Here is a 15,559-nt window from a genome sequence, read left to right as displayed (position 1 = left end):
TAGTAAATCCCATTCATGATTTTAGTGCAGCCTAGCTAAAGCACATCTGTGAATGGAAACGGTCCTGTGCACGGCGGGCTATGAAACACGTAAACGTAGATTGCACCCCGTCACCAAAATCTGGGGAAATGTTAACTGGCACGGAGAATGAGGCTGACTGTAGTGGGAAAGCAGATTGACAGGTCATTTTTAATCAATCACACAGACTTTTACCTGTCACACTTCCTTCTTGTTCCTGTGTAAAACATTTTTTTTTAGATCTAAAGGTGATTTCTGCCAATGGAAATGATTCGTTTCTTTAACTTTGTGGGGGCTGCGGTTTACTGTTTTTGAAACCATTCCGCGCGACGTGACGGTGCTACTGAGGGGGAAACAGTATCTTGTGTGTTCATTTACTATCCGCATTCCTCTACTTCTAGAACTAGCGTGACTGAAATGCACCCGCTGGCTTTGAGGTCGAGATCTCGTATTCCAAGTGTTAATGCCGAGGAAGCTCCCATCACTGTGCTAGACCCAATACGGTCAGAGTGACAGCTCCCCTGGCAGTGCGACTCGCCTTTCCAACCCCAATCCTTTGCCAATGGGACGAGTCTTCGCTCTTGCAGGGTTTTACCCAGCCAGTGCGGCTCGCCACTGGATCCTTGCCCCCCTTCCGATGGCTATTTCATCAGCTGGTCGCTGCCCTTAATTCATCATTCTGTCAGCAGGACCAGAGGTTTTCCTTGGCATGCAGAGAGAGACAACGAGAGAGAGGGAAAGGATGTGGGTGCTCACACCCACCTGGCTCTAATCAATCGTGAATACATAACTAGCTGGCGTAATAGATCTGCACCCATTAAAAACCTCGCCACTCCAGCCTTTCCAAATGGCAGCAAGACGGAAAAGGTCCGGCTATTTCTAAAAGAATCAGTTATTTTTTCTCCCCCGTGCTAAAAGCTGGCGGAGGTGTGAGCAATAACTTCCAGACATGCCAGAAAATGTCTCGTTGAAGAATTATTCGGCTTTCACCAGGTCTCCCACATTGGAAGGGACTTCTCGCCCCGCCTGGGCAGTGACTGCGCTGTCCAGCGTGCTGATCTTCACCACCGCTGGAGACATCCTGGGCAATTTCCTCGTTATCGTGTCCGTCTTCAGAAATAAAACATTGAGAAATGCGGGTAAGTCAAACTGCAAGGTTACATCCGGTTTTCTTCGCAAAGCTGATGTGGAACAGCAGGTTGACAGCAGAGCTTGGCTCAGTCCGAGTGCACTATTGTTACGGTGACAGTGCCGAGCTACATTTGAAAAAACTTGACTTAAGTGAAGCTGGAACGTCTTGCTGTTCCGAATTGAGATCTAAATGGTAGATCCTAGGTCTAAGTACAGGTCTACGGAGCATCCGCTTTTATTTTAAATAGAAATATGCAAAATTATAGTTTTTTTTAACTATCACTTGCCAATGATTGGAACATCTAAACCGAGTTTTAAAAAGTAACTGATAACAAGAACTGGACTTATGGGCAATTTGTGTAAATAATGACAAACCTAGCTGGTTTTCATGTATAACAAATCTAATAGCCGAAAGTATCGGAACAAGTAGAAGACTCAGCGAGAGAGAGAAGGTGCCATACTTCTGGCAAATATTTTCGCTCAAGTTCTATAGTACCTAAACACATATTCGATGTGAACCGTTGTCTCCCCTACACTGTCCCTCGGGCCCTGTATCCCAATCCGCCTCACTGGCCTTCAACTGAAGTGGATCGGTTCGTCTGCTGCTCCTGACTGTTGTCAATCTTATACTGTGAAACATTAAGAATTCTGAGCATTTTACTTTTTAACAGGGTCGGATAAACATTTGCACCGTGTTAGGCAATCAGATATAAAGACAACTAATAATTAGATTCATTAATGAACCCTATTGAAACGATGCGGGTTCTTCTGCAATATAACTGCAGTGACTACAGTGGCGGAAACCTCAAGATGTGAAAATTTACTGCAGTTCCACCTGCCTTGCTTTCCTGCAGCAACCTTGTACTGATCAGATGTTAATTGTAGTTCCCACTTTTTTGTAACGAAGGTTGGCAATACTGCAGAACAAAACTATTCTTTTAAAAAACATGTTAATTGGTGACTCAGTGTGCATGAATAATTTACCAACGTGTTGTACAATGGAACTCAATTCCTGGTCGTTTCTTATATGGCGAGTTCTTGATCTCAGATCAAGCCATCTGAAGGAAACGTAAAGCAACTATAAGTTGCTTCGTCACAGGAAGAATCGAAACATTTGAGTATGATTGTACCCAGGCAGTTCTTATATAACAAGAATCCCAGAAGACACTGACAGACGGTTAGATCACATGCCTGTCTCTCAGCTGGGCACATGTTATTAGTGGGGGATATAAAGAGTGGAAGACAAAATAAATCTTATAAGAGGGTAGAAGTGTTTAATCAATTAACCATTTCGTATAGTTTACCAAAATGATACATTACTAAAAAATCGAATGACCAAAATCTTATTCTTCGGATATTAGTGTTATTTGAATCTCTGTAGCCTATTCAATCATTTGCACAGATGTTTTTTCAACTCTAATATAACCTAACCAACAACCTTTGGAAACTTAGGAATGTAATTCCCTATTTTTTGTTATTTACCCCAATGTCTGAGTTGGCCCTGGTCTCCCTTTCTCTTGCTCTCTCCAGGTACCACTGCCTCTGTGCTGGTGCCTGGTAGAGTAATGGTTGTTGTGCAAGAGTCTTCTGGTGTCCTGTGCTATACAGTACTGCTCTGATCCAGGTTGTACTATGGATAGAACTATGCAGATAGTATATGAGTGTGCAAAAAACTGTTCACATGTGCACGACAAAGAATATTATTCATAAAGCCGATGAACTCTTCTTTGTAGGTATACTTCTTAACTTGTAAGATATGTGGGAAAGCTTTGATAAGATGGAAAAGACTTCCTGGAGTCACTGGCAGATATACCCATTTCACTGACTGTCATCCCCTCCAAACTTTGTAAACAATTACACAACAGCTGCTTCAGGTGGTGTTAATACTTTGTTCTGCTATGACTCATCATCTGTATTCTTGTGTGCATGCCAATTAAAAACTAGTTTCTGCTTGGTTTTATATGCACCATATATATATTCTTTATATTCTGTGCACATATTATAGCAATGAGTACATACATACATTGTGATTGTGTTCAAGTAATTCATACTTCATGCAATGAAATCAGAATACCAAATTTATTAATACAATGCGTACATGTAGAGTTGCTTTCTTTTCATACCATCTTAGTGTACTTTATTATACAGCAGGGTAGACTTTACAGCAGATTTACAGTACATCTCTAAGTATTTCTGCACACACATCTTTAAATACTCCAAACAAATCATTCCATCTAGTGTAGCAGGATGATGTGTGTACATGTAATCACAAACAAGCTGGGCTTTGCAGGAGAAGTCTACATAACATGAGCTAATTAATTCACCCACAGGAGGAACTCTCAATCTACATCCAGTTACCCAACATATGGAAGTTGCCATGGAGATTCTAGGTTGAAAGGCCATTGAGGAAACAGGAGATGGGGAAGTAAGAGCTTGCCCACAGTTTAGGGTTAGTACTAGCTTTCTCCTTCTATTAATTCTATTGAGTCACTGACTGGCATCAACATTTTTTTAATTCATTCGCAGGATGTGGGCATTACTGTTAGATATCTTGGGCTCCAATGCGCAATGGGTCTCTTTGCCAGCTTGAACAGGCTTGGGAATTGAATGCTCAAATTTTCTCTCACTCAGGTCTGTGAGCATGGTGAGTCTGTGTCTGGCAACAGGAACAGGGAGAGAATGGACAATGATGGTAATGCTGTCTCTCAGGAAGACAACACATCAGGATCCTCTCACCACCTTCTTCTGATGAGTGTACATATGCAGAAAGCATGCAGGGCTTGGTACCCCCACTGCCCCACAGCTACAGAAGTAACAGGTCCAATAGTTGGGCCATCTCAGGACCTAGTGCACACAGATTGAGGGTCACCGCAATCCAAAGAGGCTCTCAAGGTCACATATCATAACAGCACCACACATCCTCCTACCACTGGAGAAGCACAATGAAGAATCACTAGGTTAAGTTGTAGAGCACATCAGTCACATAAGTGGAAGCTTCAGGATAGTAAAGAATATGCAGAAACACACTTCATATTTAAGGTAATAAAATTTGGGTGCACTGAAGTTTAAATTTGCTCAGAAAGATTTCTTTTTATGGTTTTGGATATTGTATCAGCAGGTAACAGGAACAGAAAATCGAGTTACCAAGGAACATAAAACAAAATAGTAAAATATTTTACAGGCACATCAATAAAAAAAGGAAGGTCGGGATGGGAATAGGGCCACTAAAGGATGGAGAGGATAATAGCACAGGCAGTGATAGAGAGAAACATAGAAACATAGAAGATAAGAGCAGGAGTAGGCCATTCGGCCCCTCGAGCCGGCTCCGCCATTCAATGCAATCATGGCTGATCATCCAAATTCAGTACCCGGTCCCTGCTTTCTCCCCATACCCCTTGATCCCTTTAGCCTTAAGAAATATATCCAACTCCTTCTTGAATATATTTAATGTATTGGCTTCTACTGCCTTCTGTGGTAGAGAATTCCACAGGTTAACCACTCTCTGGGTGAGGAAATTCCTCCTCATTTCTGTTCTAAATGGCTTACCCCTTATCCATAGACTGTGAGCCCTGGTTCTGGACTCCCTGACCATCGGGAACATCCTTCCTGCATCTAGTCTGTCCAGTCCTGTCAGAATTCTATAAGTTTCAATGAGATCCCCTCTCATTCTTCTAAACTCCAGTGAGTAAAAGCCCAATCGATCCAATCTCTCCTCATACATCATTCCTGCCATCCCAGGTATCAGCCTGGTGAATCTTCGCTGAACTCCTTCCATGGCAAGCACATCCTTCCTCAGATAAGCCGACCAAAACTGCACACAATACTCAAGATGTGGTCTCACCAAGGCCCTGTATAACTGTAGCAAGACATCCTTGTTCCTGTACTCAAACCCTCTCGCTACGAAGGCCAACATGCCATTTGCCTTCTTAACCGCCTGCTGCACCTGCATGCTTACCTTCAGCGACTGGTGCACAAGGACACCCAGGTCTCGTTGCACTTCCCCTTCTCCCAATCTATTGCCATTCAGATAATAATCTGCCTTCCTGTTTTTGCCATCAAAGTGGATAACCTCACATTTATCCACGTTATATTGCATCTGCTATGCTTTTGCCCAATCACCCAACCTGTCCAAATCATCCTGGAGTTTCTCGGCATCCTCCTCACAGCACACACGCCCACCCAGCTTTGTGTCATCTGCAGATTTGGAGATATTACATCTAGTTCCCTTGTCTAGATCATTAATATATATTGTGAATAGCTGGGGTCCAAGGACTGATCCCTGCAGTACCCCACTAGTCACTGCCTGCCACTCGGAAAAAGACCCATTTATTCCAACTCTTTGCTTTCTGTCTGCCAATCAGTTCTCTATCCAAGTCAATACCTTGCCCCCAATCCCATGTGCCTTAACTTTACATGCTAATCTCTTATGTGGGACCTTATCGAAAGTCTTCTGAAAGTCCAAATACACCACATCCACTGCTTCTCCCTTATCTATTTTACCAGTTACATCCTCAAAAAATTCCAGTAGATTAGTCAAGCACGATTTACCTTTTGTAAATCCATGTTGACTTTGTCTGATCCTGTCACTGTTTTCCAAGTGCTCTGCTATTACATCTTTTATAATGGACTCTAGCATTTTCCCCACTACCGATGTCAGGCTTACTGGTCTATAATTCCCAGTTTTCTCTCTACCACCTTTTTTGAACAGTGGGGTAACATTAGTTACCCTCCAATCCATGGGTACTGTTCCAGATTCCATCGAATGCTGGAAGATGATCAGCAAAGCATCAACTATTTCTAGGGCCACTTCCTTAAGTACCCTAGGATGTTGATTATCAGGCCCTGGGGATTTATCTGCCTTCAATCCCATCAATTTCCCTAACAACATTTCCCTACGAATACTGATTTCTTTCAGTTCCTCCCTTTCATCAGACCCTATGTTCCCCGACATCTCTGGGAGGTTATTTGTGTCCTCCTTTGTGAAGACAGAACCAAAATATGTATTTAATTGGTCTGCCATGTCTTTGTTCCCCATTATAAATTCTCCTGATTCTGACTGCACTGGACCTACGCTTGACTTCACCAATCTTTTTCTCTTCACATATCTATAAAAGCTTTTACAGTCAGTTTTTATGTTCCCTGAAAGCTTACTCTCATACTCTATTTTCCCCCTCTTAATTAATCCCTTTGTCCTCCTTTGTTGAATCCTAAACTGCTCCCAATCCTCAGGTTTACTGCTTTTTCTGGCCAATTTATATGTCCTCTCCTTAGAGCTTATGCTATCCCTAATTTCCCTTGTTAGCCACGGTTGAGTCACCTTTTTTGTTTTATTTTTATGCCAAACTGGGATGACCAAATTCTGTAGTTCATCCATGCGGTCTTTGAATGTTTGCCATTGCCTATCCACCGTCAACCCTTTGAGTGAGATTCCCCAATCAATCCTACCCAATTCGCACCTCAGACCATCGTAGTTTCCTTTATTTAAATTTAGGACCCTAGTCTCTGAGTCGACTACTTCATTCTCCATCTTAATGAAGAATTCGATCATATTGTGATCGCTCCGACCCAAGGGGCCTCGTGGAACAAGATTGCTAATTAATCCTTTCTCGTTACATAATACCCAGTCTACGATGGCCTGATCTCTGGTTGGTTCCTCGACATATTGGTCCAGGAAACCATCCCTTAAACACTCCAGGAATTCCTCCTCCACAGTATTGTTACTAATTTGGTTAGCCCAATCTATATGTAGATTAAAGTCACCCATGATGACTGCTGTGCCCTTTTTGCACGCTTCTCTAATTTCCCTTTTAATGCCATACCCAACCTCCACATTACTGTTTGGAGGTCTATATACCACTCCCACTAACGTTTTCTGCCCTTGGTATTTCTCAGTTCTACCCATACAGATTCCACATCATCAGAGCTAATATCCTTCCTTACAATTGTGTTAATCCCTTCTTTAACCAGCAATGTTACCCCACCTCCCTTTCCTTTTTGCCTATCTTTCCTGAATATTGAATACCCCTCAATGTTGAGTTCCCAGCCTTGGCCACCCTGGAGCCATGTTTCCGTAATCCCAACCAAATCATATTTGTTTACCTCTATTTGCGCAGCTAATTCATCCACCTTATTACGAATGCTCCTCGCATTAAGACACAAAGCCTTCAGGCTTGTTTTTTTAACGCTCTTAGACCTATTAGAATTATTATTTACTGTGGCCATGTTTGATTTAAACCGTTGATTTCACTGACTGCCACTTTTGTTTTTCTCCTTCCTATCTTTTGCTTTTATCCTTGTTTCCCTTTCCTCTGTCTCCCTGCTCAGGTTCCCAACCCCCTGCCATTTTAGTTGAAACCCTCCCCCAGAGCACTAGCAAACACTCCCCCTAGGACATCTGTCCTGGCCCTGCCCAGGTGCAAACCATCTGGATTGAACTGGTCCCACCTCCCCCAGAACCGGTTCCAATGTCCCAGGAATTTGAATCCCTCCCCCTCGCACCATTCCTCTAGCCACGTATTCATCTGAAATATCTTTCTATTTCTACTCTGACTAGCACATGGCACTGGTAGGAATCCTGAGATTACTACCTTTGTGGTCCTCTTTTTTAATTTACCTCCTAACTCCCTATATTCCATTTTTAAGACCTCATCCCGCTTTTTACCTATATCGTTGGTACCTATATGCACCACGACAACTGGCTGTTCACCCTCCCCTTCCAAGATGTTCTGCAGCCGCCCTGAGACATCCTTGACCCTTGCACCAGGGAGGCAACACACTATCCTGTTGTCTCATTTTTGGCTGCAGAAATGCCTATTCCCCTTACAATAGAATCCCCTATTACTATAGCTCTATCCCTCTTTTTCCTCCCGTCCTGTGCAGTAGAGCCACCCTTGGTGCCAGGAAGTTGGCTGCTGCTGCCTTCCTCTGATAAGCCATCCCCCCCAACAGTACTCAAGGTGGTGTATCTGTTTGAGAGGGGGATGTCCACAGGGGACCCCTGCACCACCTGCCTGTGCCTAGTACTCTTTCTGTTGGTCACCCATTCCCTTTCTGCCTGTCCAACCTTTGCCTGTGGTGTGACCAACTGATTAAACATGCTATTCACGATGTCCTCAGCCCTGCGAATGGTCCAGCATGAATCCAATCGCAGCTCCAGCGCTGCAATGCGGTCTGCCAGTAGCTGCAGCTGGACACACATCCTGCACACATAGTTGTCAGGGACACAGGAAGTGTCCCTGAGTTCCCACATAGCGCAGGAGGAGCATACCATGGCACCGGGCTGTCCTGCCATGACTTACCCTTTAATTAATTGCAATTAAATTAAATCAAATCAATCCCACCAATTACACTACAGTTAAATAGTATATTTAAGGGCCCTGGTTTATAAACAGTCCCCGCTACACCACAGAGACTTTAGAAACTATAAACCACAGAGTTAAAGTTTATAAAGAGAGAAATACTCACCAACCAATCACTTACCTGCTTTCTGGTGACGTCACACTTCGATTACTTTTTACTTCTCTCCCTCTGAGATTGGAGACTGGTAAGCCTACCTGAGCCTCTGGGACCTTTTTATAGTCGCCGCTCCACGATTCCCGCTGAGATTTCTCTCGCTGATGCTCTGAGGCCTACCTGAGCCTCTGGGACCTTTTTATAGTCGCCGCTCCACGATTCCCGCTGAGATTTCTCCCGCTGATGCTCTGAGGCCTACCTGGTCTCTGGGGCCTTTTTATAGTCGCCGCTCCGCGATTCCCGCCGAGATTTCTCCCGCTGACGCACTGAGGCCTACCTGAGCCTCTGGGGCCTTTTTATAGTCGTCGCTCCGCGATTCCCACCAAGATTTCTCCCGCTGACGCTCTGAGGACTACCTGGTCTCTGGGGCCATTTTATAGTCGCCGCTCTGCGATTCCCACCGCGATTTCTCCCGCTGATGCACTGAGGCCTGACTGAGCCTCTGGGGCCTTTTTATAGTTGCCGCTCTGCGATTCCCACCAAGATTTCTCCCGCTGATGTACTGAGGCCTACCTGAGCCTCTGGGGCATTTTTATAGTCGTCGCTCCGCGATTCCCACCGAGATTTCTCCCGCTGACGCTCTGAGGCCTACCTGAGCCTCTGGGGCCTTTTTATAGTCGCCGCTCTGCAATTCCCACCGAGATTTCTCCCGCTGACGTACTGAGGCCTACCTGAGCCTCTGGGGCCTTTTTATAGTCGCCGCTCCGCGATTCCCGCCGAGATTTCTCCCGCTGATGCACTGAGGCCTACCTGAGCCTCTGGGGCATTTTTATAGTCGCCGCTCCGCGATTCCCGCTGAGATTTCTCTCGCTGACGCAGATGGCAGAAATATTAAACAATTACTTTGCCTCAGTATTTATCAGGGAGAGAGAACAGGTGGACATGACATTGGATCATGAGATTAGTAATGAAGTAACTGCATTTAAAATAAAAAGAGGAGATATATTAAATAAACTAATCAAACTCAAAGAGGAAAAAAACCCTGATCTGGGTGGATTACATTCATGCATTTTAAAATAATCTAGGGAAGAGATAGCAGAGGCATTACTACACATATTTAATAATTCATTAGAAAAAGGTGTAGTGCCAGAGGACTGGCAGATAGCTAACATAATACCTATATTTAAGAAGGGAGATGGAACATATCCAGGGAACTATTGACCAGTCAGCTTAACATCGTGGTTGGAAAAATAATGGAATCCCTACTAAAGGAGAAAATGGAAGAATATCTAGAAGCCAAAATATAGTAATGAATAGAATGGATTTCAAAAGGGAAAGTTTTGCTTGACCAACCTCATTGAATTTTTTGAAGCGGTAACAGAGAGAATAGTCAAGGGTAATGTAGTAGATGTAATTTATCTAGATTTTCAAAAGGCCTTCGATAAGGTACCACATAATAGACTAATGAATAAGGTCAGAGATTGCGGAGTCAGGGGACAAGTAGCAGAATGGATAGTTAGCTGGCTTCAAGACAGAAAGCAGAGAGTAGGGGTAAAGGATAGCTATTCACAGCGGCAGAAGGTGGGTAGTGGTGTTCCACAAGGATCAGTGCTGGGACCATTGTTGTTCACAATTTATATTAATGATTTAGACTTTAGGATCAAAAACACAATTTCTAAATTTGCGGATGACACCAGATTGGGGGGGATAGTTAATACTGAGGAGGACTGCAACAAATTACAGGAGGACATTAATAAACTTGCAGAATGAGCATATAATTGGCAAATGAAGTTCAACACAGACAAATGTGAGGTATTACATTTTGGTAGGAAGAATAGGGAGGTCACTTATTACTTGGAGGGTGCGAGTCTAGGTGGGGTAGAGGAGCAAAGGGATCTCGGAGTACAAATACACAAATCACTAAAAGTAGCAACACAGGTTAACAAGGCCTTAAAAGAGCAAACCAGGCACTAGGGTTTATTTCTAGAGAAATAAAATTGAAAAGTAGTGAAGTTATGCTAAACTTGTATTGAACCTTGGTTAGACCACACTTGGAGTACTGTGTACAGTTCTGGTCGCCATATTATAAAAAGGATATAGAGGCACTGGAGAGGGTGCAGAGAAGATTTACAATGATGATACCAGTAATGCGAGGGTGCACCTATCAGGAGAGGATGAACAGGCTGGGTCTCTTTTCGCTTGAAAAAAGAAGGCTGAGGGGTGACCTAATTGAGGTCTTTAAAATTATGAAAGATTTTGATAGAGTAGTTACAGAGAGAATGTTTCCACTTGTGGGAAAGAGCATAACTGGAGGCCATCAATATAAGATAGTCACCAAGAAATCTAATAGGGAATTCAGAAGAAACTTCTTTACCCAGAGAGTGGTGAGAATGTGGAACTCGCTACCACAGGGAGTGGTTGAAGTGAATAGTATAGATGCATTTAAGGGGAGGCTAGACAAGCATATGAGGGAGAAGGGAATAGAGGGTTTTGCTGATAGAGTTAGATGAGGAAAGACAGAAGGAGGCTCGAGTGGAGCATAAGTGGACTGGTTGAGCAGAATGGCCTGTTTCGGTGCCGTATATCTTATGTAATCCTTTGTAATCCTCGGATCTTTGACAGATGAACAGGAGCTAATGGGGCTGTTTTTTTCAGCCCAATTTGCCGCAAATCATCCAAAGTCTGAGGAAAACAGTAAAAGTGATTATTGTTAATCTATTGCTTGTATTTTGGACATTTCATTTATTTGTTCACTGTTCAATAAATCATTCTAGTAGTTTATTAACAAAGCCATGATCATTTATTCTTCAGCATACCAAAGTCAAGGAAATCAAGTGAGGGCACCTGGTATATCCAGTATGTTAGAATACAGTGATGAGAGATCTGTTTGACCCTGGGCTTGTTATCTTTACAGAGACATCAGGGCCATTAAATTGATTTTGAATATCAGCATTCAAACATTCTCATATGAAATTCTTTTGTCTGCCAATTTAACAGAGGCATTAGTCTATTGATTTAAACCAGTTTCAAGGTACAAGTGTTTTCATGATAAAAGGTGAAAGCCATGCCAGTAAAGCAGTTAAATTTCGCCGCTGTGGATGTAAACACTCCTTCAGTCCCTGACCAACACAAGGGAAAAAAACTGCAAAAATTATGAGAAGAAACATCACCTTACCACCAAAAGCATCAAAGTAACTTTTGTGTAAACCCGTGGAAATTATGCCGATCAGTTTTTGTAGATTTTGTTGCAGCAAAAGTTAAGTGATGGATCGTATCTGTGAGATTAATGGAAGTAGCATAAGCCTGAAGCTAGGTGCAGGATATTTTATAAACATCATGGGATATATGATAGTCTACAAAAAAACTGAGACATAAGTCAATTAAACTGAAAGCATATACTGGGAGTGAGATACTTGTGATGGGCCAATGTATAATGACAGTAAAATACAAAACCAGAGAAACAAAATGCATTTCTTGTTGTTACCTCCACTGATGTCCAACCTATGCTAGGGTTCAAAGAATGTGAAAGAATGCAATTGATTAAACAAGTATTGGGCGTAGATGCTGAGATGCTTACACTGCAGGAAACTTCAGCTTCAGTGTGCAACTTCAGTGCTCAGTGAGTATAATGATTTATTTCAAAGGTTTTAGTTATTTGGCATCAAACTACAAAACAGTGCACAGACAGCAGCTGAACATTGCAGAAAGGGGCTATTTGTTCTCCTCTCACCCCCAGTCAAAACAGAATTGAAATACATGGAAGCAGCTGGGGAGATTACAACATTGATGAGCCAACTAAATGGGAAAACTTACTAATAAATAAGCATGAATCAAATGGACAGATATGTGTGCAGCTTAATTCCTATAATCTGAACAAGACTATACAAAGAGAACATAACAAGCTATCTACATGAGAAGAAATTAAGTCACAGGTTGCTGGAGCTAAAATGATTTCTAAATTGAATGCATATAGTGGATTTTGGACCTAACAACAGAAGTTTAATGCCTTTGTACCTTTGATGCACCTTGGCCTAGAAATTCAGTTGATTGCGCCAGCAGTTAGCGCCTAAAGAAAAGTGAATGTCGGGCGCTATGCGTGTTGCGGCCGGGCACAGCGCAGTTTGCGCCTCGCCCCAAATTAAGTTGGCCGTTAGCGCCGGCGCAAAGTTTAGCGCCCGCCCGGATGCGCGCGCAGAAAATGACGTCACATCCTCGTGCAACGCCCTTTGGCCGCCCCGATTCCAAACTTCAGTCGGACCGCCCCATTGTGCGGCTGGCGGCCGGAGCATTTGAAAAAGGGAACGCAACACAGCCAGCGCGGGCCCCGGGGGGCGCAAATTAAAGGGGACATATCCTCCAGTATAAAGGCCAGCCATTTTGCAGCAAACACTCTTGTGCAATGCATTTCTGGACACACAACAAGGAGGATAGCTAACTGGTTTCAAGCAGCAACAGCTCAGGTATTTTTGGACTCAGGCCAGAGCGCTGCAAGTGGCCTTTTGGAAATTTGACTGTTTGCCAGGATTTGATGGGGGTTGCATGGGGTGCCAACGCGGAGCTGCAGCGCCATGTCCATAGGGCTCGCAGACGCATTGTGAGAGGGGCAGCCCTGGCTAGAGGCAGAGGGGGCAACAGGCGTCGGCCACGTAGGCCTTACCCAGTCAGGCTATACCGCCAGCAGCGCTCCTACCTCAACATGACTGGTGCGCGATGTGTTAGAAGGCTCCGATTCCGAAAGGAGGTGGTTGCAGAGATCTGCCACCTGCTTCGCAGAGATCTGCATCCAAAGCTCAGGTGCAGGACGTCTCTGTCGGTGGAAGTGAAGGTGACGGTGGCATTGAACTTCTATGCCACCGGCTCCTTCCAATCCGCTGCTGGGGACATAGCTAACATCTCCCAGTACGGCGCGCATCGCTGCATCCGCCAGGTGACCGAAGCACTGTTCAGAAGGAGACGCCAATTCATCTCCTTCCCCATGGCCCTGGAGAGCCAGCATCAGCGCGCATTGGGATTTGCAAGACTCGCGGCCTTCCCCTTGGTGCAGGGTGCCATTGACTGTACGCATGTGGCTTTGCGGGCCCCTCTGGAGCATGGCGAGCAATTTCGCAACAGGAAGGGCTACCATTCTCTGAATGTGCAGCTGGTGTGTGACCACAAGCAGCGCATCATGGCTGTCAATGCCAGCTTTCCAGGCAGCAGCCACGATGCGTTTATCCTGTGGCAGAGTACTGTGCATGACATGTTCGAGGCACAGCCTCCCCCAAGAGGATGGCTACTCGGGGACAAAGGCTATCCTTTGTGTACCTGGCTCATGACCCTGCTCCGCGCGCCCAGGACCGCTGCTGAAGAGGCATACAACGAGAGCCATCAAACCACCCGCAACATCATCGAGCAAACTATTGGGGTCCTCAAGCAACGGTTCCACTGCCTTGATCGCTCCGGAGGATCTCTGCAGTATTCGCCGGACCGGGTCTCCCAATTTGTGGTAGTTTGCTGCATGCTACACAACCTGGCTATCCGCAGGACTCAGGCACTGCCACCTGACGTTGGACCAGCACCTCAGGAGGAGGAGCAGGAGGAGCAGGAGGAGGAGGAGGAGGAGCAGGAGTACGTTCCCAGGAGGGAGCGACCAGGGCCAAGGGCCGCGCGACGCCACCTTATTACACGTTACTTCTAAGCCCCCTGTCAGGGAATGCCTTGTGGCCATGAGGGAAGATGAATGCAGCCGCTCCGCAAGCCCTCAGCCGGCGAAGCCAACAAACACTAACAAGAACAACCATGGAGACTCTATGAATAAAGATAATTATTTATTACACAAAAATGAAAACCCCTTCCCACATGAATCCCCAAAAACAATCAACGGGCCCCACAAAAAGCCCAACAAACGACTCACTCCCACAAACTGGGGAGGAGTAACTCCACATTTGTACAAACCTGGCCTCAACCTCGGCCTTAACGCAAAAAATAAGTCCACGAACCAAACAACCATGGGCAAAAGAAAGATGGCCACCGCCATATAAAACGAAAGCTGGCCACACCCTCTGCTGAGTGGCCCGCGAGGGCGAGACCTTGTCCAGCCTTTTGCCTCCCCTGCCCGGCATGCTGCTCCTTCGCAAGCTCTGCCCAGTGGCTGCTGCGAGGCTGGGGGAAGGCGCCTGAGGCTCAGATGTCCTTCCGCCAGATGCCCTTGGGGGGCGGCCTACACGGCCTTTGGGCCTCGAGGGGCCGGCTGCTGAGTGGCGCACCTGAGCTTGGCCACCATCAGCTCCAGCCGCTTGCCCTTGACGCCCCAGTGGGGGAGTGGCGGCGACGGATGGCGCAATGTGGGCAAGCTGGCGTCTGGGATGCGCTGGCTGGTGCTGTGGCGCGCTGGCACTCGGCCGGGCCCGCACTGCAGGATCCGCACCAATCAGTCGAGGGGCGGCTCGCTGGGATGCTGCAGCGCGGCGGGTGCCCTGGCGATGCCTGCCTGAGACAGCGCGTGTGGCAGCAGTGAGTGCCCCTGTTGTCCTGGTGTGCGCCTGCATCACACCCACCAGGGACTTGACGGCATCAGTGAGCATGCGGCCACTCGCGGCAGTTGATGCCCTGAACTCGCGCACACTGGTCGCCAGCGACTCGATGGCCTCAGGCATGCGCCCCACCACGCGCATGAGCTCCTTGTGGCGCCGGTCCAAACCCTCGGCCATCTTGTCCAGCTTCCGCGCCTCCTCCGAGGTGAAGGTGTCCGGACTGGAGTCGGGACTCTCCCGCTGGGGAGCAGGGGACCGAACTAGGGAACCTTGCCACGTTGGTGGCGGCGAGTGTCCCGATCAACTGCACTCCCCTCTGATCCTTCCCCCCTTTGAGGGGAAGGCCGCGGCCCACGCGCAGGGCTCCTGGGTGGCTGGACGCCACTGGTCCCAGCAGCTGCAATCCCCTGCGACAGTTGGTCCAGGCACTCGTCCAGTGAGGACGT

General features: G+C 46.0%; 1 protein-coding gene across 1 annotated transcript in view; it reads left to right on the top strand.

Moving 5' to 3' along the window:
• The first annotated feature begins 967 nt into the window (after positions 1-967).
• LOC147111684 (melatonin receptor type 1B-like) overlaps positions 968-15,559 on the top strand; it is a 78,811-nt gene continuing 64,219 nt past the window's right edge. The window contains exon 1 of the mRNA XM_085998291.1: positions 968-1,157. Coding sequence (XP_085854417.1) covers positions 968-1,157 — 190 coding nt within the window. The remainder of the gene's footprint in view (positions 1,158-15,559) is intronic.

Source organism: Somniosus microcephalus, chromosome 10 (genome assembly GCF_052327205.1).
Source record: "Somniosus microcephalus isolate GS21.2 chromosome 10, FLI_Smic_1.0, whole genome shotgun sequence".
NCBI classification, from domain to species: domain Eukaryota; kingdom Metazoa; phylum Chordata; class Chondrichthyes; order Squaliformes; family Somniosidae; genus Somniosus; species Somniosus microcephalus.
This window is presented reverse-complemented; position numbering and strand designations above follow the sequence as displayed.